The following is a 21,747-nucleotide window of genomic DNA, read 5'->3' on the forward strand; positions in this document are numbered from 1 at the left end:
CACCAGGGCAGGGAGGGGAGAGAGGAGTGACAGCTTCATGGGTATAGGGCTTCTTTTGTGGGGCAATGAAAATGTTCTGGAACTCGATACTGGTGATGGTCACGTGACATTATCAATGTGCTAAATGTCACTGAATTGTACCCTTTAAAAATGAATAATGTGTTTCATATTTTTCAAATATGAATTTTATGTTTTGTATATTTTGCTAAAAAAGAAAGGCCCCTGCCCAGGATCTCCTTAGTTTAGTCTCTCTGAATGACATTAGGATACTTAAAGAACAGTACTTCAAGCCAAACACTATGACTTGTGGACTCTTCAGAGCAACCTGTGAGGAAACCAATTTTTTCCCCCTGACCTTTGGCCTCTGGCCCCTCCTGTCCTTAATCCTAAATTCCAAATAACTCTGTAGCTTTAGATCCTTGGTCTATGGAATACAGACAGCATCCTTATCTTGAGAAGAGACTATGAGAAATATTAGCATGTTTGAAAATTAACCAGCAATTTAAAGTTTGCCTTGATTTTCTTCCTGCTGTACAATTTGGAAACTCTGGCATGCCCAGGAAGTTAAGATTTTCTCTTTCTTTAATCACCCAGCAACACAAAGCACGGCTGGAGCGCCGGATCGTTGGCTCAACCAACCGGTGGCGTTTGCCTCAAGAGCCTTTCTTTGGGGACCTGCTGGCACTTCCCCAGATGTGCCAGGCTTTGGGTATAGACATTGAGGAATCTCTGAAGAACCCAGAAAGGTAGGGGGAATCCGCACCTGTGGTTGGGCCACCCTGATTAGATGGAGGGGCTGTCATGGGCACATTGGCAAGGTGGTGACAAAAATGCAGAGAGAGGCTGACAATATTTTTTCTAGACTTTTCTTTTGCACCTGGAACTTGGAGAACCCCACAAGATTCTAAATGTACCATCCAGGAACTGAATGATTTCTTGACCAAACTTGGTGGCTGAGTGTTTGGACACCTCTCACAAATGCCCATTTCTACCCATCAGTTGATCCCCCTCAATCTCATGGCCCCTCAGCAGCCAGCTGGACTTTCACTCCTCCACGCTATGAGTTTTCTCATACCTGTCCCCACAACAGACTGGACCTGTTGCAGAAGGAACTCTTCACTTCCCTAGTGCCTCTACTGGTGGGATTCCATGCACTCTGGCTGGCAGTATCTATCTCATGAGCTGAAGGTCAAGTCTGATGAGCAGGGACTGCACCCCTGGGGAAGAGTCTGGCACACAATTTCTGCTTGCCCTCTGTTTGCTGAGCTAGTGGCCACATCTTCCCTCCCTTCCCTTCCAGACCCCCTGGCCAATGGGGAGCCTGGTTGAACCACAAGACATCCATCCCTCCCCTGAAACGCCCACAGCAAGCCCTGCTCCTGTTGCTGATGCTGTAATTGTTGCTTCTTCCACTTGAGGGCGCTGGGTGCTTGGACAGGAGCTGGACCCATCTTGTTTTCTGGTTGGTAAAGGCTCTCGGGTAGGAAGCTGGGACACGGGCTTCCAACTTCCCATTTATGTCCTGTCCTGAGCAGGCCCATGCCTGGGTGTTGCCCAGCTGGCCAGTTGGTTGCATCTGTGTCCACAATGCTGCGGGCCCTCAGGCCAGTGTTCAGAGATGCTGCAGCACCGCTGGTTGCTCTCCCCCTCAGGGCCTGGGCCATGGGGGAAGGGGTGACAGATGAGGAAATGCTGGCTTCCTTTCAAACAACCTTATCCTTTTGTGCCTTAGTTTCTTTATCTGCATACAGGATATGCTGTTTTATGGGATTGCAGTGAGAATTATGGCATAATCCAAGGAAAGAGTTCAGAACAGCGTTTGGCACAAGTACGCCCATGTCAGGCAGAGTCCCTGGTGAGATGTGGCATGTGTGGACTCACACTGTCACCTGAACCCAGAAATCCAGCATGGGTGAAGCACTCCTCAGGCAGGGCCCAAGGGAAGGGCCACCCCACTAAGACTCTAAGGGTCATGGTGCTGGACAGGGCCCAGAGCCCTCCCTGCTCCCCAGCTGGTGACCCTGCCTGATGTTTTCCTCCCATATGGCCTGCAATACCACGCCCATCCCAAGGGCAGAGGGAGGTCACACCAAGGGGCAAGATGTCAAAATGGGACCCCTAGATGTTTACCAGAGAGCAGTTCCAGGAGAGTGGGCTGAGAGCCTGAGGGTCTGAGTCAGAGAGGAAGCGGAAGGGCAAATGTCAGTTGAGTGCACGTGGACACGGCCTCCCGGACATTTGCCCTCTGCCCACCCAGACATCTCCATTTTATGAGGAAAGCATTGAGACACAGGTTGGTCCAAGGCTGCATGGCAGAAAACGGAAGGACTGGGACCCAGCCCAGGTCTGTGAGACTCCTGAAGGAGGCCATGTATCCCTGAGAAACTTAGAGGATCCCCTTCCTTTCTCCATCATGGGCCATGATTTGGGGGAGGGAGCTCCCAGCCTAAGAGCACAGTCCCCATGTCTCCATCTGCCACGTCGTTCATCTCAGGCCATTTAGTCCCCCAAAGGGTAAAGAGATGCCATTCATCCATCACTCGCTGGGTTCTGCAGAGCCGGAATGATGGAGAGCCCACCTTGAGAGGCACCTCGATCCCCGGAGGAGGCAGGGTGCTCACTTTGCTCTGGCATCTCCTGGCTCAGCTGGTGACAGGGATGTTTGTGAGTGTGGTTGAGCTCATGGGCATTGCCCCATATTTTCCAAAACTCATTGCTCCCTTTTGAAGACATGGTCCAAACTCTTGACCCTGTCCAGCTCTATGTTCCCAAACATGTCACCCAAGCCACCAGGGGGTTGAGGGAGGATGTGAGGGTGGCTGGGTCCTGCCCACAGTCCTGGTGGGTAAACAACTCATGCTCCCTGGGCCCCTCCTGAGACTGAGTCACTCCCAACCCTCTCTGGCCCTGGAAAGGGCGTCACGGGCAGTATTATTCACAGCTCCTCCACGCACCCTGGCCCGCGAGGGCTTCTGGGAGTGCAGGAAAACAGCATGCCTGAGTAGACACCACACTACCGGGACCAGATGTGGTCATCAAGTGCTCCTTGGCTGGCTGGCCTTTTTGGGATGACCACCCTCAAACCATAAATATGTGACTCAAATTTTGTTTCATTTCCTTGCTTAGTGGGCTGAGTACCTAGTGTTTGTGGAAAAGCATTTATCTATTTGTCATTCATCCATTTAGACACTCACTGAGCCCCGGCATGATGGCTTGCAGATCTGAACGACAGGGCAGAGCTATAAACCAATGCTCTATGGTGCAGAGGACCCTGAGCAATTGGGCAGCCACAAGTCACCCAGAAGGGCCTTCAGTGGTGCTCATCCTGGGGTGGGGGGGGGCGCTGGCCTAGCTTCACTGGACAAGGCAACGACAAAGTCCATCCTGAAGGTGTGTAGGAGCCCCTCAAGGAAAAAGGCAAGCAGAAGAGCAGGAGTGCGCTGGGGCCCTGTGGCAGGGCCTGTGGGGGAGAGGAAGCAGGAGCCCGCCTACGGTTGAAGCTGTCAGAAGGGGCTGGATGGGGGGGCACCCAATGAGGCATGAGGCAGAGAGTGACGCAGGAGCTCTTAGCTGGGCCAAGGAGTTTGGGAGCACTGGGGGGCGGTAGGGACACTCAGCAGGAGAGGCAGGACCAGCTCTGCAGGACCAGGCCTGCATCCTGTGAAGGAGGGCTGGCGGTGGGGGTGGAGGAGTGAGTGACCGGGAGGAGCTTAGGTAAAGGTCATGATAATAAAGACAAAGACCACGGACCAATACAACAGAATATCATCAGGTGGAGGCAAGCAGCTGGACATGACGGCACTCAGCAGGCCAGCCTGGGCCCTAGGGGCTGGACCCTGGCAGGAGGAGCAGGCTAGAGGCACTGTGACTGGGGACTGTATAACTGCCAAACAAAATTGTTGGTGATTTAGTCCCAAAAGTGGGTAGAACATGCTGTTGTTTTCTCCAAAGGATATTTATTGAGCACCTACCATCTGCCATTGTTTTAGAGACTCACCAAATAAGGTGTAGTTCGGGCAGCCAGGGGCAGCCTCAATACCTCCCTGGTAAGACCGACCCACAGACTGGACATGGGAGTCAGTGTTGGGGACCAGCCGGCAGCCTACAGTGGTCAAATCCATGCACAGTGACCTGAGGAAGCTCCCCCAAAGGGCATGATGTGACAAGGTGGTTGTTGGTGGCTGCAGGGAAGCACACACTGGAGTGGTGTGTGTCCCAGCTGGAGAAAAATATCAGGATTAACTCTTGGATTTTTTTGGTTTGTGTTTTTCCTTGAGGTTACGTATTCCAAAAATCCAGAAAATTTTCACTGAGAATTTGAAGGACAAGGCCAGCCAAAACGGGGAAGCAGGTGAGTTTTGTCATCTGTGGGTGAAATCAGAATGTGGCTGAGTTTAGGGGACTCTGTGGTCTTTACAGTTCAGATCACTAGACCTCAAGCAACCATTCCTGTCCACTGGCCTGTAAATATTTGTCAAATACATGATGAATGAAAACCAAGCTCAGTAAACACACAAGGACAAACGGACTAACGAGTCGCCCTTAGATTGGAAGACGAAACAGTGACGTTCAGCACCAGGCAGCTGCTTTGGGCTGCTTTATCCCCTTTGGGCTTTAACCAGTTATGACTTGGACATCCACATCTGTGCTTGTCCAAGAGAACTTTCCTGAAATAGAACCAAGAATCAGAACTGGACCATCCAGTTCTGAACAAAGGTCCATTGAGCCACAAGAAACCTAGACAAGTCAGCTCTCTCCTTCCTCCCTTCTTTCCTCCCTTCTTTCCTTCTTTTCTTCTTTCTTGTGATATTGGGGATTGAACCCAGAGCCTCATGATGCTAGGCATGGGCTCTACCACTGAGCTACTCCCCCAGCCCAAAGTCAGCCCTTAAAGAAGTTTTTTGGGGAAGGATAAACCCGACCCCATGTAGTGCTGCCTGAGTTCAGAGCTGAGCCCCTTTCCAAGGAGAGACTAATAGATTTCTTCTCACCCATCAATTCTGATTGACCCAGAAAAGGTCCATCTTTTGAGGCTATCTCCTGACTCGGAGAAAGAGCTCTAAGATCGACTGGCGATGTCTGTCCTGCATTGGCCGTCCTTGAAAGTGGAAAGCAATGTCCAGTGAGGGACCATGTTTGATCCAGTTATGCTCCTGCCTGTGGTCACCCTAAGAGTGGGATTTTTTTTCTAATTCAGCCTAACCAGACCACCTGGGCTGATCCAAGAAGTAAGGTGTGATCCCCAGGTGAATAGCAAGAATAGTAACAGGAAGAAGAAACAGATATCCCAGGTCACACAGTCACACTGATGGCAAAGCCAAGAAATAACTGGATGGGGCTCGTTAGCCCTACAGGTCCTATCTAGCATTGAAATTCAGGGTTTGGGGAGCTCAGCCCTTGCGTCATCCCTTCCTCCAGCTCTGTGCTAACACAGGAGTTGAGCTGTGCAGAGCCCTCTCACCCCGCCTCACCTGGCTGGTGTCCTTGGATACTCCACCTGCCCTCCTGTGAAAGTCTCTTCTTTTTAAATCATCCATGCAATCCACAGACAAGATTCCCCCTATAAAACCTTCTGCGGGGGCTGGGGTGGTGGCTCAGTGATAGCGTGTTCTCCAGGCATGTGCGAGGCACTGGGTTTGTTCCTCAGCACCACATAAAAACAAATAAATAAAATGGTGTCCATCTACAACTAAAAATATATATATTAAAAAAGGAAAAGTTGAAACATTAAAAAAAATGATTTAAAACCTTCTTCAATTTGCAAAGGGCCTTCTTCACGTTGTCTTTTTTAAAATTTTTTTATTTTTGGTAGTTGTAGATGGACACGCACCTTATTTTATTTGTTCATTTCTATGTGGTGCTAAGGATGGATCCCAGTGCCTCACACGTGGTAGGCGGGCGCTCTCCCACTGAGCCCCAGCCCCAGCCCACATTGCCATTTTATTTCATATTTTCTAGTGAAATAATGAACTTTGTGCTCATCTCTACTCCCTAGAGGAGAGAGACTCAGCAGACCCTGCCTCTCTGACAGGCCTCTCGCTGTGTTGTGACTTTTCTGTGGCCTTTCAGGTACTAACCATCCAGAAGTTCTCAGCAGGGAACAGGAATGATTTTGCTCCCCAGGGCACTGGCAATGTCTGCTGACCTTCTTGGTTGTCACAGCTGGGGAGGGGAGTGCTGCTGGCATCCAGTAGGTAGAAGCTAAGGATGCTGCTGGGCATCCGTAATGCACAGCACAGTCCTCACATAGTCGTCACCTGCCCCGAGTGTCAACAGTGCTGAGACTGAGAAACACTGTAATGAGGTCCCACCAGAGTGTTCCAGCCAGTGTCCCTGAAAGGTTCCTGGGAAACCTTTTCCAATTCCCAAAACGGGAGGGCAGCACGTGTGCCCCTGAAGCCCCACAGCTTTGCCGGCAGCTCTCTGGGTTCACCGCTGGCTCAGTGAGGCTGCCCTGGTGTCCCCCAGGTCGCTGAGCTCCTTTAGGGCTGCACCTCACTGAGACCTGAGGCAGCTGCTTGCCACTTGTCCTGCTTAACAGCTGGGACTGAAAGGAGTGTCTGGAGGCAGTCACACGGCTCTGTGCGGGGACTTTCCTGCCTTGCTGCTCAGTGTCATTTTCTCCCCTCAGACGTGACTCTCGAATGCCTGGGCTTCAAGTGGGAACTCCACCAGCCCCAGCTGTTCCAGTCGGAGACCTTGACCAAGCTGTACTTGGCAGCCCTAGGCCGGGGCGGTTCAAGCCCCCACCGAGGTAATTTCCCACGGACCCAGGGTGGATCCCCAAGCCCCGCCCCGCCCGGGCTGGAGAGACCCCAGCTTGGAGAGAGGTTATCTGTTTTGAGACCAGGGTCCCTGCAGGAAATATGGGTGTGGCTCTGGTGTGAGCTCAAGGTGTGCTCAACCTCCACGCCCTCAGCTGTCCAACAGGGACGGAGGCTCTTATCCCCTGGCTCTGAAGCCCGAGGGAGGTCACCGGAGGGGGTTCCGCAATAATGCCAGGTCCCAGTGAGCACTCAGCACATGCCCCCTGCCAGGGGTCATCCTTGGGTTCACCAAGTCTGGTAGGGGAGATATGGAAACTCGAGATGCTTCTTAGAGAAGAGAAATGGACTGTGTGAGTCCCTGAAGGGCTTTCTGGAAGGCAGGAAGTCCTAGTGCTGACTTGGCTTGTTTGCCCCGGCTACGCTGGTGGAGGCCTACTGTGTGCCTCTGGTTTTTCTTTTCTTTCCCTTTTTTCTCTTTTCCTTTTCTTTCTTTTTAACTTCTCCTTCCAAAAAGAATTTAGGTCACACACCTCTCTCTCTCTCTTCTTCCTTCCCTCCTTCTTTTCTTTTCCTCCTTTAAGTCCTGGACACCTCAGCCTGCTCTTACCTGTTTGATGTCTTCCTCAGCTTCATTGCCAACTTCTTGGGGCAACAGATGGGCACCACCAGGGCTGACTCACAAGCAGGTGCTGTGGAAAATTCACGGTCCCCAAAGCCAGCCAGCGGTGGTCAGGATGGGATCACGGCTCCAGGATATGGCAGCAGGGCCTTGTTATTCCAGAGCCAGATGGGCAGCCAGAGACCCTGGCCGCCGCCCCTCCTGGGCCTGGAGAGGGCACCCTGGGAGCCGCCTGGCCACCGGGCCCCTGACTCGGCTCTTCCCCGGCAGAGCTGGCAGTGAGAGCCCTCGTGGCTTTCCTGTAGGACTGTGGCAGCCGTGACTCCCGCTCGGGATGGTTTTTACTGCTCTTAAGCATCTGTCCTGGTGTCCTCAAGAGCAGGACCGGCCTCTTCCATCTCCTCTGTACCCGATCAGAGCACTCACCAAGCCATCAGTGAGGGCTCTGGTGACCTAGACCGCAAGCACACTGGGAAGCAGGAGGGTCACTGTTAACATTATGGCTTAACGGGTCTAGAATGATGTCACTGAAGAGAAGAGGCTCGAGACCAGGGTGGCTCTGCAGATATGACCCCCACTCCCAGGCCATAGGCTGGACCTGGCTGGAGGTGTCAGGGAAGGCACAGCGAAGAGACCCCATTGCCCTTGGCTGTCACAACTCTCCAGGATCCCCCCGAGGTATCCCTGGGGCTCCATGTCTCCAGGAAGTTCCATGGGAGCGAAGTCCTGCCGTGCCTTTAAAAGCAGAGCTTATCTCCCAAGGACAGCTGTGTTCTTGACCCCACACACCTTCATGTTCTTGAGGTTGTCCACGTTGCTACCCTGGAGTCGGCAGCAGAGGAGGTTTCTGGGCTCTGTGAAGAGGCACAGCCTCTCTGCTGCTCGGTCCCTTTCCATCTAGCACAGAGGTGCAGCTGTCCCTGAGCAGGCCACATTTATTCTCGGGTCAAAATCCAAAAGAAACGGCTCTCTTACTAAACACACACTGAGAAACTCCTGAGCATATGAGCCCCGTCTGATCTGGGGGCTTTTTCACCTGGAGGGAGGTTGACCTGTCTTCTGCTCACTCTGGCCTGGCTGGTACGAAGGGGTGAAGTGCTCAGTTTATGCCAGGCCTTGTGCCAGGACCCTGCCATCTGAGCAAACCCAAAATGATGGCAAAGCCCAGTAAACATAAGATCCCTCCCGGGCCTGACCACCGCCTCCCGCGGGCATCGTCTCACTCACTACCCGCCACAGGCCGAGTGGTTGGCAGGGTCGCGCAGCAGGAGGGTGAGCGGTAATGCCAAGGGGAAAATGACCCAGAGGTGGGATCAGGCCTGGTGCTTAGTCAGTGCTTGACACATGTTTGCTGAGTGAAAGCTGAACAGCCAAGTGCCAGAGGATAGTGAAGGGACATTGAAGAAAAGGAGCATTTGGGGTCTTTTTTCCTGAAGTGTGACCTACATTTTGGCTCTCAAATGGTTTTTCGCTACCTGGAGCCTTGAGCTCACTGATGATGGAGTCTTCATTCCAGCAACTCAGTGACATCTACTGAGCCCCGGTGTGTGAAAGAGTGCCGTGGCTTCTGGGGACGGAGCCACCAGCCGACCATCAATGTGCCTGCCCGGTGGATCGTCCCCAGCAGCCCTGAGGGGGAACAGCGGGTTGTGGGCAGGTTGGCCCATGCAGAAGGAAAGGCCTGTCCGCAGGTGGTAGGAGTGGGTGCTACCGCACGTGTGAGGTCAGGAAGGCGTCTCTGAGACGGCACGTGTGGGCAGGTCCCCGAAGAGAAAGAAGCAAGGAGGGGGCCATACTGTCCTGGAGACAAACCCAGAGGGGCATGTTTGGGATCTGGTGCAGAGGAAGGGGTGGGAGGCCATGAAGGTCCCGGGGCCACGGATAGGACATTGGCTTCTGCCCCAGAGCTGCCTGAGAGCAGCTCCAAGCTGATGGGTTGGCTGGAGATGGATTGGTGACCCCAGTCCTTCCTCCTGGGACTCCTTGGTGGCAGGCATCTGCAGTTTGGAGATCTGTGGGTCAAAGTGTCAACAGCCACTGGAAGGACATTTCAGTCCCCCACAGATGGCCACTCTGCTCCCACTCAATGCCTGACCTGCCTACCCGAGGAGCTCAAGTGCACTCCCAGGTGAACCAGAGACGCCTGGAGAGGGACAGAGGGAGGGAGGGAGGGAGTGATGTGCATCGGCCATAAAGGGTCATTGGAAGCTGAGCAGTGCCAGCCCCAGGTCCGGGACTCTCTACACTACTTCTGTAACTTCCTGTGAGTCTGAAAGTATTTTTTTTAAAAAGCACTTCTTTTAAACATGCATCCATTAACCGAGCTAATGCAATGGGATGCCTGTGGAGACCCAGGCGAGTGAAGGGCAGCGGGAGCCTCCTTCTGTGCCTCCACTGTGCTGCTGGCCTCTGCAGATCACTGTCTGACTTCCTTCCCTAGCTCTGTTGCCTGGGAAGGTCCAAGAACGCTCCCGTGTAAAGAGGATGATCATTTCCCTAAAGATCAACGATCCAGCGGTCACCAGAGTTGGTAATGCAGCCCTGTCTTCTCTGTCCCCATGTGCCACTGACTGGGCAGCATTCCCAGATTCAGAACATGCAGGTGGCACACACAGCCTTGTCCAAAGTGCCGAACAGTGCCAAGCAAGAAGGGACAAGGGGGCTAGGGCACCTGGGAGAAACCGAAGACGGTGAAACCGTAGGAGAGGGAGGTGCTGCCGTGGGAAGGAGCCCGGGGGCAGGAGGGAGCCGGCCTCTCAGGCCAGGGACAGTGGCACTGCCCCTCCGGAGCCCACACCAGCGGGCCACCTTTGCTCCCCAGCAGCACCCACCCACTCCTCCAGCCAAGGACCCCCACCGGCTTCTATTAGCAGAGGCCTCCCCCAGGGTGCTCTCTTGGGCTCCCTTTGTCCCCATCCTTTCCCAGTCATGGGTTGCTGTGTTAAAGTGGCATGTGTGACATCACGTGACAACACAGCTATGAATGGCTAGGTTAGGAGATGATCCACTTAAGCATGGGTCAGCCAGTCATCCTCAGAGTCCACCGCGATAGCACCACAGGCCAAACCTATCTGACCCCACCAAGGCCGGCCAGTTCTTGAACAATCAAGCTGTCCTGGCTCCTCCCAGGAGTCTCTGTTCCTTACCAAAGTCCCCAGACTCCAAGGAGAGTCCATGGGAAGCTGTATGTTGTCTCTGGAGAAAAAAGTTCACCCACCTACTCATGGCATTCTGCACAAATTCAGGCACTCGTGATCCCTCAGGGCCACAGACCCCGGGTTGGGAGAGATCCCCAAGATGTCTCACTCTCATGGTGACCCCAAGGCACAGACCCAGAGAAGGTCCTTCCAGCAGGAGCTCAGCTTGCTTTGGCTCCATGCTGAACTCCCCCGGGGAGTCGTCAGGGACCAGGCAGTGCCAGCCCCAGGTCCAGCTGTGCCTTATCTCCAAGGGCGTCTCTGCCTACCCAGCTCAGGAGTCCTGAGGCCCTGGGGTGCTGCCTGGAGTGCAGAGCCTCGTGCTGATGGCCTCCCTTGTCTGCTCCTCCCCAGCCTTCGCCACGGCTCTGAAGAACCTCTACCTGAAGGATGAGGAGATGAACGTGGAAGAAGTCCTGGGCGTGCTGGCCTCCGCCCACGTCCTGCAGTTCAGCCGCCTGTTCAAGAGGTGAGGAGGAGGAGGAGGGCCAGGGCCAGCCTGGGCCCAAGTGCAAGCGCCCTTCCCGGCCCACCGCATGGAACAGTCCTCTTCTCGGGGCTGACTCCCGGGGTCCTGTGTGCCAAGAAAAGCACGACCCCCCCCCCAGGCCCTCGGAGCGTGGGCCTGAGCCTGCTCTCTGGAGCCAGCTGCGTGCTCAGTTTAGCCAAATGATTCTTGACTCACAGGAGTGAAATGCGACTGGGGAAGGGGCTCTCTGGCTGGGGAGATGCTGCAGGTATGCAGAGTGAATTCCCAGGAGCCCCAGGTCCAGGTGCTTGTCATTGTCACCTGTGTTCACTTGGGGGTTAAAAACTTCTAGATCTCGTGCCTACCCTAAACGGGCCACTGGGGACAAGCTCATTCCCCGTCCCTCTCAGGTCTCATCTTTTCTGCTCATATCAGATAGTCTTGGTTTTTCTTTTTTAACAATATTTTTATTACTATGAATGTTATACGTTAGAAATCTTTTTGAACAGAGAAAATGCAAAGATTGAAATCAAGGTTGTGGGGAGCGTCCTCCCTGCTGGACATTCATAGCCTGCGGCCCCACCCAGGCTGCCCAGGAGGAGCGACCTGGCCAGGGGGCAGCAGGAGTTCAGAGTGGATTGGCGTCCGCTGGGAAAGCTCCCCATCCTGACGACACCGGAGCTCCAGACACCCAGGGAGCCGCTTCTGCCCGCGACGTCCAGGGGCTGGGGCAAGGCAGCCAGCCTCGGGTGGTTGAGTCAGAGGCGCCCAGTTTTTATTGAACTTTTTTGCACAGTCCGGGCACGTGAGCTGCAGGGGCTGTGTTCAGCCCTGCAATAAGCTTCCCCTCGGCCTCTGCGTACCTCAACCGTCTCCACCGTAAAGCGTGACTCAGTATTTGTGCCATCTGCCTCCCAGAACTTTCCTGGGTTTAAGGGATGTGGACACAAAGGGCTTTGAGGTGGCGCGTTTGCTACAGTCAGACACATTCTCCACAGGCTCCTTTCATCTTCTCTGCACTCCTGGGAGGTAGTACTGTCACTACACCCATTTTACAGACGAGGAGCCTGAGGCTTCAAGGCCACACAGGTTCTAAGTAGGAAAGCCAAGAACTGAAGGAGGTCGAGGAGCCCCAAGCCTACACCACGAACGTGGCACTACTCTGCTGTGCTCAGTTGGGTGGTCGTGTTGTCGCTGGCCTGCCCCCTCCCTGGAGCAGCACTCGGCCAGGTGGGGCTGCCTAGGGTGGTTCACCTGTCGTGTATTCAGTCACGCCTTCATTCTCCAGCCCACTCCTTCAAGAAGGAGCTCTTGGCCTCTCCAGGATGCAAGGAGACAGAAAGGGACAGATAGGCAGGTCACTGTCCTCGAAGGCCTCCTGTCCAACAGGCCCAAGACACAGGAAATGAGTCAGGTCAGGCAGAGTGAAGGGCGGAGGCTCCCAAATGGAACATGTTGTGCTATGTATGATTAATTCCAAGTCAGCTGGTGCTCACGATAAGAAAACACGTCCATCAGAGCGTCCCCTTTCTGGAATCCTGTAGTACCCCTCGGTGCCATTCATGCTTACGAGAGGGCAGTGAACCAAACGGAAAAGCCTTAGTGGGAATCGTCTCCTAGGGCATCTGGCTCGTCTCCTGGGCTCTCGCAGGACACGTGCCCAGTGCCTGAAGACAGAGGTGCCCTCCGAGAGCTCTTTGTTTTTCAAATTCCCTGAGCAAGTCAGTGTAGAGAGCGAGGAGGGTGGGGATGTCCTGCCTGGCTTGTTTCACCTCCTGTTTCTTCATCTGAGTGAGTGAGTGAGTGAATCCAAGCCCAGAGGGGACACGGCTGCTCTGTAGAGGGCGGAGACAGCAGCTGTCCACAGAGGGCTGGTCCATTTCACGTGTGAGAGGCGGAGCCCAGGTGCACGGCTGCAGCCCTGGTGCACGGCTGCAGAGGACGCATGCCGTCTGCACCCTACCCCAAGGGCCCATGGTGGTTTTAGTTCGTGGTGGCTTCCTTGAGGAATACATTTAAAATGTGCAAGAGTTGTTGGAAATCCTGTAGCTTAGGTACACCTTAGGGTGGCCTCTGAGTGATACGGAGCCAGGATCGGGCTTCATATGAGAGCCCCAGAGCTGTTCTCAGGTGCCCTGTTTAAAAAGGTGTGAGCATGCTTTAAGACAGTTTTGCTGAAAAGGGGCTAATATTAGGTATGAATGTTGAGTCACCGAATGTCAAGTCTTCCGTGGCCCCACATTCGGCCAGCAAGTCCACCCCTCGGTCCCGCCAGCTCGATGACTTGGTGTGGCCCACCCCCTGTGCTGCTGGTCTGCTAACCCAGATTTTCTCCATAAGTAAAATAGGGTTAACAGGAAGTTAGCCTCACAGGTGGCGGTACACCCCTGTGTTCTCTTGGGCTGCTGGTCTCCCAGTCCCATCCCAAACAATTCTTTGTCCTGCTCCTTTAGGGGTTTTTTGTTTTTTGGTACCAGGTGTCAACCACTGAGCCATACCCCCAGCCCTCTTTTGCACTTTATTTAGAGAAAGGGTCTCACTGAGTTGCTTAGTACCTCTCTTTTGCTGAGGCTGGCTTTGAACTCGCAATCCTCCTGCCTCAGCCTCCTGAGCCGCTGGGATTCCCAGGTATGCACCACCACGCCTGGCTTCCTTCCCGTTTTTAATGTTACTTTTCTGGTTTCTGACCTCTTTTCTGATTTAACCCTGTTAGGTTAGATTCATCTTTTCTGCATTCCCAGGGCACATTGTGCTTTAACTTTAGAACCCTTAACTGTAGTAATGTGGTCATCTGTCCACCTGGTGACTTAACGATGTGTATCACCCCCTAGCCACTAGCTCTGTCTTCACCAGTGCCTGGCACGGGGTGCATGCTTAGTAAATAGACCCTGAAGGATGAGTGAGCAAGTAAACCAGGCCTGGCCGTGACAGAGGACTGAGGCTTCTAACAGAAAGGCTCTCTAAATCCATTTGTTCATAGAGCAGCTCAGGACCTGAGGCCCCACTAGCAGCGCCATGATAGTCAGTGCAGGGAGAAAGCACTCCAGGCAGGAGGACAACCAACTGGCCCTCTTGGCTGAGCTTGAGTTCATTTAGGCATCTGGAGACATGTATGCTCCGAGCAATGACCTTGGCCCTGGAGTCAAGGCCACATTGTTGCCTCTGAGGGATTTGATCATGAGTTGTATCTGCCTTAGCCTGGAGTGCTTTGTCACAGGCCTGAACAAATACCATATCCCTAAAATGAGGCTCCCTTCCTTGTGAAAGTTTGCTGCTGCCCTCCTGGAATTGAATGAAAAACTCTGGGGTCCCCTCCCTGAAAGCAGCCTGAAGGGGCCTCCAGGATCAACAGCTTTCTCTCCGCAGATGTGTGGTCACGATGATGAATGGACTCAGGCCAAGCACCATCAAGAACTTCTACCTGGCTGGCCTCAGGGTGAGAACACCTGGGCAGGGCACATAGACCCAGGGGCATGGGATTATGGGGTGTGGCCTTCAAGAGCACTCTGGACTCTGATTTCACTTGCCAGGCCCAGCTCCAAAAATTCTATTCAAAGTCACCGATTTAAGGTTAGAAATATTTTATTTTACTAAAGGAGTGCACTTGTTTTTTTTTTTTTTTTTTTAAAGAGTTCTTTTTAAAGATATGCATTAAGAGTAGAATACTTACAACCTCAGAGGTTGAGAAACAGGGTGTAGCGTGGCCTTTCTCAATGAAACAGCACAGACTTTTCAGAACATTCTAGAATGGAGCCATGAGATCTTGTCCCACCTGAGCCCAGTCAGTGTGTCCATGTTGGAAGCAAATAATGTCATCCAGCTCTTATTACCAGAGGAGAAAACAGCAACCTGACCAAGGGAGCAAACTCCCAGGGTAGCCAGCAGCTGAGGGGCAGTGCAGGCCTCGCCTCAGGCTTCCTGATTCCAGCTCCCTCCCTGACTCAGGGACACTCACACCAGGAGACAGACTTACTCCAGGCAATGCAGGATTTGCACACAGCCCCATGCCAGGTGCTCTTAGCACCACCTCTAAGAATGTCCTACGTACCTGTTTGACAAAGACCATGTGGTCCCTGCCTTCACCCCACACTGTTGGAAAGTCACTCTCAGTGACATCTTTACATTCTAGTTGACATTTCTCAAAAAATCTTTGGCTTGGACAGATGCTAAGCCCTGAGAACATGCTAAATGTACAGAGACCCTCTCAGGGTCCCTGGATCCAGGGAGACTTTTCCAATTTCCCTGTCCTTTCAACCTTGCTTCTAAAGTTTGTGCCTCAGAACTCCAACGGGATGCCCCTCCCGGGCCCTCAGGAGATCGGTTGACAGCCCAGAGGTCTGCACATGCAAGGCCCAAGGTCAGACAACCTGGGTTTGCTCCTGGCTCTGCCACTTACTAGTGTGTTCCCATGGGAAGAACAGAAACCTTGGAGCCTCAGTTTCTCCATAAGTAAAAATAGGGTTAACTGGAAGCTAGCCTCATAGGGTGGCAGAGAGGACTGGTTCAAATAGTCAGAGTGCCATACCTTGAGCATAGTAAGCCCGTTCTGTGCTTTTCGAGACTCTAGCATGTGTGCAGTATCACTGACGGCCAGCAGAGGGCGCTGAGAGCCAGGAATTCCTCCGTTGAGCGCCGTGCTTTGTCTTCTCAGTACAAGGAAGAGCAGCTCACCACCGCTTGCGAGAAGTGGCTGGAAATGAACTTGGTCCCTCTGATGGCGACCCAGATCCATCTTCGGCATATCCCTCAGGAGCTGCTCCAAAAGGTGCTGAGGTCCCCCAGGTCAGAGCTAATTCTGGGGGTGCTGCCCAGGGTGGGTATGGAAGAGAGTGGGGGGCTGTCGGGAAGGGAGATTCCCCAGGGTGGCTGCACCCACATCCCTGCAGGACATACCCTTGTCCTCCTTGATTCCAAACTTGCTGCTCCCAAACAGTCACACACTTGTTGTGGGAAAATTTGGAAAACAGGGAAAGGCGGGAAAAGGAAAATAAAACCTCCCATCCAGCCCGGACTCCTTTGCGGAGTCGTCCTCCACCTGAACACGTGACTGCCTATTGGTCTCTCTGAAAATTAAGGCCAAGAGTCAACCTTCAGTATCCCCCGCCCTTTACTGCAACCCCATCCACCCCAGTGCCCCGGGGACCATTGATGGCTGCACAAGGTAGAACCGTGAGAGTCCTCTGGATACCTCTTTGGCCTCTCCTTGACTATGAGGCCTTCTTTGCTTCCAAACTGAGCTCCAGTATGGCTACGAGCCCAGCCCCAGCCCCAGCCCGAGGCCAAACCTCCACGTCTCTCAGGGACCACCTCAGCCAGCACCCTCTAGGGTGGCGTCCTGCCTCTGGTCTTGACTCCCTTCCAACCCTGTCCAGTCCAGGGCCTTCTGCTCTGCTCTCTGCTCCTGCATCTCACACACCAAGCAGCAGCCACAGGGACCTTTCTCAGACTCCCCTGCTGATTTCTCACCACACAGGGCCTCTGGGCAAGCTGTCCCCTGCCAGGTTCCTTCTTATCCCTCTGAGTGGTTCATGGGAACATTCTCAGTGCTTGACTTTCAGGCTATTCCCAATGTTTTACCAATATAAGTAGCAGATGGATGAATGTCCTTTAATGCACATTTATCTTCCTCTCACATGAGCTCCCTGCATTGACTTTCCATAAGTGAAATTAAAGTCAAAATGGCTTTTTAAAATTCATTTTTTAAACAATATTTTGAAATGAATTTTGAACTTAGAGAAAAATAAGAACAGCATAAAGAATATCTCTACAGATGCTCCTCAGCTTACAACGGCCTTGCATCCAGTGAACCCAGCATAAGCTGAAATTGCACGGGATGCACCTCGCCTCCCGAGTGTCACAGCCAGGCAACACGCCCACTAGAGGGCGCCAGCTGGCTGGGAGCTGTGATGAGGCGCTGGCCCTGCCCCTGCGCAACAGCAGGAAAAAGGACATATCCCGGGCCTGGAAAAAGATTAAAATTCAAAGTATCATTTCTACTGATGCACATAACTTTCCCACCATAGTAAAGCTGAAAACTTATAAATCAGACCATTGTAAAGTGGGGACAATTTTTAGACGCTTTACCCTGAGTCTCCCTATGGGTCAGTTTCTGCCCTGCTTGCTTTCTCGTTTGCTTCTCTGTGCATATCCACAGGTCCACATATTTTTTCTGAACTACTTGGGGATAAGTTGCATATATTATGCTTCTTTATCCCAAATGCTTCAGTGTTTATCTCCCCAGAAAAAGAATTTGCTTAATATAACCCCAGGGTAATTATCAATGTCAGGAAATTTATCATGGATGTGATACTTAGACCCCTTGACCGACACTGTCCGTGATAGCGTTTCCCGCTCTAATGCAGGATTCAGTCTAGGATCACATCTTGCATTTAGTCGTCAGGTCTCTCTGGGGCTCTCTTGAAAAGCTCCTTGGTATTCATTGCCAAATTTCCAGGGTTGTGCTCCCTTTGGGTAAATTTCAAAAGTGAAAACTAAAGTCTACTCAAAATCTTAGTGGCATGTTAGAAAATAAGTATTTCCTAGCATTTATGTGGTAGAAAATGTCCCACTTTTAGAAATTACATCTGGAAAGATCTATCCCATTCTAGATCATCAGCCCATCCCAGGGATTCAGGGTACACAGGGGCCTGCAGGGCCCCTCACGTGACAGAGTCCTGGTGTTGAGGGAGACCACGTTGTCAGAGAAGACCCCAGGAGCCTGGCCCCCGAGCAGCCCCCAGGGCACTGGTGTACCCCACTCATGTGTCCCCCACCCTCCACCTCACCCTCCAGTGGAGAAAAGTTCTTGAAATTATTGAAGAACAGATAAACCTGGCATCCCTTAGACTTTTCATAACACGGTCCCTCCCTTGGAAAGACTGAGCTGTCCTACCCTGGAAGCATTTAGCCAAAAATGAGGAAAGCTGTCTGACCACAATCAGCACGTCGGTGATGGCACAGGCCTGGCAAGACGCACACTGGGCAGGAAAAGAGGTCAGGAGCATGACGCATCCGGTGTCTAGACTCGCCAGCCTGGGCAGACGTGACTGAGTGGGACCCGGCGGCCCGCGCCCCCAGCCCTCCGCAGGAGGCACTTGCATGGACAGTTCAGGGCCGTGCGGCTCAAGGAGGCAAGAGCCTTGCATGGCCTCAGTCACGTCATGGGCCCACGTGCCCAAGTGGGCAGGGGAGGGTGACCAGACTCACCCCAGCATGGGCGCTGTTCTCCAGGGGTCTGCTGTTTGCAGCTTGTGGGTGGAGGTAGAGGGTGCAAGAAGAGGGGTACCTTCCAGGAACGTAGCCAGACCTGGGGTCCTCAGGGGACCTGCCGAGGTCCAGGGTGCTGGCTGGTGGATTTTGTACCCCAGCCTGCACCTAAGAGTGAGCCTGTTACGGAGCGCTTTCCCGTGTGCGCTGTGCTAGGAATACGGTCCCTCTCCATCCTCACACCCCACCTGGCAGGTAAAACTGCTATCCCTGAGATGGGAGGGCTAATGAAGGGCTGGACAAGGCCTCCCCTGGCTCCAGAGTCCACGTCCTGCCCTGACCCTGAACCTCTGCTCCTTCCTAAGGAGGCAGAGGTGGCCTAGCACTAGGAAGAGCTCAGCAGGACCCTGGGTGACCCGAGAAGTCTCCTGCCCCAGAGCAGGAAGTGTGGAAATGCCAAACCTGAGGTCAGGGATGGGGCACCCCTGGCCCCACTCAGCTGTCCCTCCAGCCGCCCGCTGTCACCGACCCCCAGCTTGTGGCTGTGGGTGTTTGGAACAACATCCATTTCTTAGCAGATTCTGTGACTTCTGGGCCTTTCCGCCTTTCCCGTCTGAAGGCCCTTGACTTCATCTCTTTTTGGAGTTTTACTTTCCATTTGTAAACAGCCTTGGGTCAAACATACACGGTTTTCCTGACCTCCTGGGCCTCGGGTTTTAATTTATTTGCTTAGGCACTTAGTTTTCAATTAATTTTCTCCTTAGAGGTCACCACTAGGTCACCTTGTTCTTGTAACTCTCGTTTATTAAAACTTCATCCAAGTTCTGTTTTCCTGGAAGCCAATGTCCTTGTTGACCTGGGAGGATGGGGACTTCAGAGGACCTTCTAGTACCATCTCCACAAAAATCTACCTGGCAACAGGGGACCCTACACCCCTCTGTTTCCAATTCTCCCAGCTTCCTGTCTATGGCCACGGAGTCTCAGGGTCCCTGGGTCCCTGACATGCCTGCAGGATAGGATGGTGTAGGGTTCCCACAGCGTCTTGAACACCAACGTGTCCCTATCTAATGTAGTAGTTGAACCTGAAGCCGTTGCTTCTCTGGTAAACAATAACAGTACCTATGGCTAGGGAGCACTTGTACACTGCAGCTCTGAATGGGTCATCCCCACGACTCGTTCCCACAGCAGCCCGATGGGGGAGTGCTGCCTTCTGCATTTCTCACTTGGGGAAGGGGGACTCCAGAAAATGAAGAGGTCAGCCAAATCTCCCCCCATGCTGCAGGAGAACTGGGATTTGAACCCAGGTCAGAGTGGTCTCATAGCTGTGGTCATTAGCAGTCAGCTGATGTGTGTGCATGAGGCCTTGTTTGTCCTTATGGACAGTCGAGTCAACAAGTATATTGATCTTTGTTATGGTTTGAATATGAGGTGTCTCCAAAAGTTCATGTCTAAGACAATGCAGGAAGGTTCAGAAATGAAACGATTTGGTTGTGAGCCTTAACCTCATCAGTGCATTAACCCACTTGAATGGATTAACTGAGTGGTAGCTATAGGCAGCTATAGGGATGAGGCTGGAGAAGATATGTCACTGGGGTGTGACTTTGGGTTTTATATTTGGTCCCTGGGGAGCAGAGTTCTCTCTGCTTCCTAATGCCATGTCCTGAGCTGATTTCCTCCACCACACCCTTCCACCAAGATGTTCTGCCTCACCTTGGGCCCAGAGCAATGGAGTTAGTCATCTATGGACTGAGACCTCGGAAACTGTGTACCCCAAATAACTTTTCCTCCTTGACATTATTCTTGTCTAGTCTTTTGGTCACAGTGACCAAAAAGTTGTCTAAATTAATCTGTTGTGTTTTTTTGTTGTTGTTGTAAAAAAATACTTTACAAAGGTAGGCGGATTATACAAAACAATTGCAGCTACCTCCCAAAATGACCAAAGAGTAACATTTCGTCATGAGTTAAGAAATAAAACAGCACTGATAAAGCAAGTCACCTGGGTCCCCTCCAGTCCCATTCCTTCCTAAAGACAATTAAACCACAGTTAGGAGCTTGTGTGGATACGATCCATGTGATTAAGCTCTTAGTATGTACATGTGCACCCAAGAATCGTGCATGATGTCTTGTGGAGGTTGACATTTCAGACCGACATCTCAGGGACAGTGACAGGGACAGTGACATGGGGTGCACACTCACCCTGCCTTGTGCTCTCTCCCTGTGATTGCATCTCTTTAGTATTCTTCTCCTTCCTTGTGAAGGGTCGAGGGAAGGAGCACACAGCAGTCTTTTCTTACTCTCCCGAAGGCCTTTTGAGTTCTCTTTCTTGCCTGGGCAGACCACGCCATGAGGGTTTCCTTGTTCCTCTTTGTTCCCGAGCAGTTGACTTTCTCCATGGTACATACACAGAAAGGGGCTTTTGTTGTTTATATACAATTTTCTTAAGAAATAAAATTAGAAGACAGTGTCTTGTGAAAAGGATTTTTTTCCTCCTGAAGAACAGACACCAGTTAGTTTGCAAGGGCCCCCATGAGCACCATGCTCAGCCGGTTGTTGGCCTGTGTGGAGGCTTGGAGTGTCTGTGGGTTGAGGCCATCAGAGCTCTTGGGGAATGAAATGTGTTTGAATGCCCTCGACGTGGTTACTCACTGCAGAGCTGATAGGGTTGGGTTCTGTGCTGGCCTCAGGAGAGCACTTGACTTCACTAACTGCCCTTCATGAACAGAACCAGAATCCCGAGCCCCGGAGCCCCCTTCACTCCCCAGCTGCTGCTAGCCCCTCTTTGGTAAGATGTCAAAGAGCCTCCTGGGCTTGAGAGCCTCAAGTGGGAGTCTGCTCTGAAAGTCACACCGCTTCTGACCCCACTGACAAAGTTCTTGTTGGGGACTTTGCACCAAGCAGCTCTGTGTGGGGGGTCCCTTTGCTGCCTCTTTACTCCTGGTTCCTCCATCAGTGACCAGCTTGATCCTGTCTAGGCAGATCAAAGTCCATCATTTGTGGGTGATCTGGAAACCAAATGAGGGAAACAATACAGCCCTATTCTGTCCAGAGATAGCATGAGAGGTGTGGGTGACTTTCCATTGCCCTTTAGAGTGGGTTCCACCCACCATGACCCCTCAAAGTGGTGAATGAAGAGACTGTGACATATTTCACGGCATGTCCGTGATCAGAAACTGAAAATATCAGTGAGTTTAAGAACCATGTAAATGACTTCCTAGATGATCTAGTCAGCAGAGGCTGCCCGAGGCACTGTTTGCCCCTGCTTAAGAGCTGACTGACGGAGAGCAACAGCGGCTCTTTGGCATCAAGGGTCATTGAGGACAGGCCTCCTGCTGCTGCAGGTACAGCCTGGGCTCCAGAGCTGGGTCCAGCCCTGCCATTTGTGATCTAGTGCTGCCATTCACTGAGTACCCAGTAATGTGCCAATCACTGTGCTAAGCATTTTGTTGATACATGGTCAGTGGAATAATGGTCCCAAAGATGTCCACGGCC

General features: G+C 52.5%; 1 protein-coding gene across 1 annotated transcript in view; it reads left to right on the plus strand.

The window, feature by feature from the left end:
• Positions 1 to 552: 552 nt before the first annotated feature.
• The window catches only part of Btbd16 (BTB domain containing 16), a 43,650-nt gene continuing 22,455 nt past the window's right edge, over positions 553 to 21,747 (plus strand). Inside the window, exons 1-7 of the mRNA XM_015498430.2 lie at positions 553 to 746; positions 4,278 to 4,351; positions 6,632 to 6,775; positions 9,827 to 9,916; positions 10,938 to 11,052; positions 14,419 to 14,488; positions 15,704 to 15,834. Coding sequence (XP_015353916.1) covers positions 553 to 746; positions 4,278 to 4,351; positions 6,632 to 6,775; positions 9,827 to 9,916; positions 10,938 to 11,052; positions 14,419 to 14,488; positions 15,704 to 15,834 — 818 coding nt within the window. The remainder of the gene's footprint in view (positions 747 to 4,277; positions 4,352 to 6,631; positions 6,776 to 9,826; positions 9,917 to 10,937; positions 11,053 to 14,418; positions 14,489 to 15,703; positions 15,835 to 21,747) is intronic.

The sequence above is a fragment of the Marmota marmota genome, unplaced genomic scaffold, assembly GCF_001458135.2.
Source record: "Marmota marmota marmota unplaced genomic scaffold, marMar, whole genome shotgun sequence".
Lineage (NCBI taxonomy): Eukaryota > Metazoa > Chordata > Mammalia > Rodentia > Sciuridae > Marmota > Marmota marmota.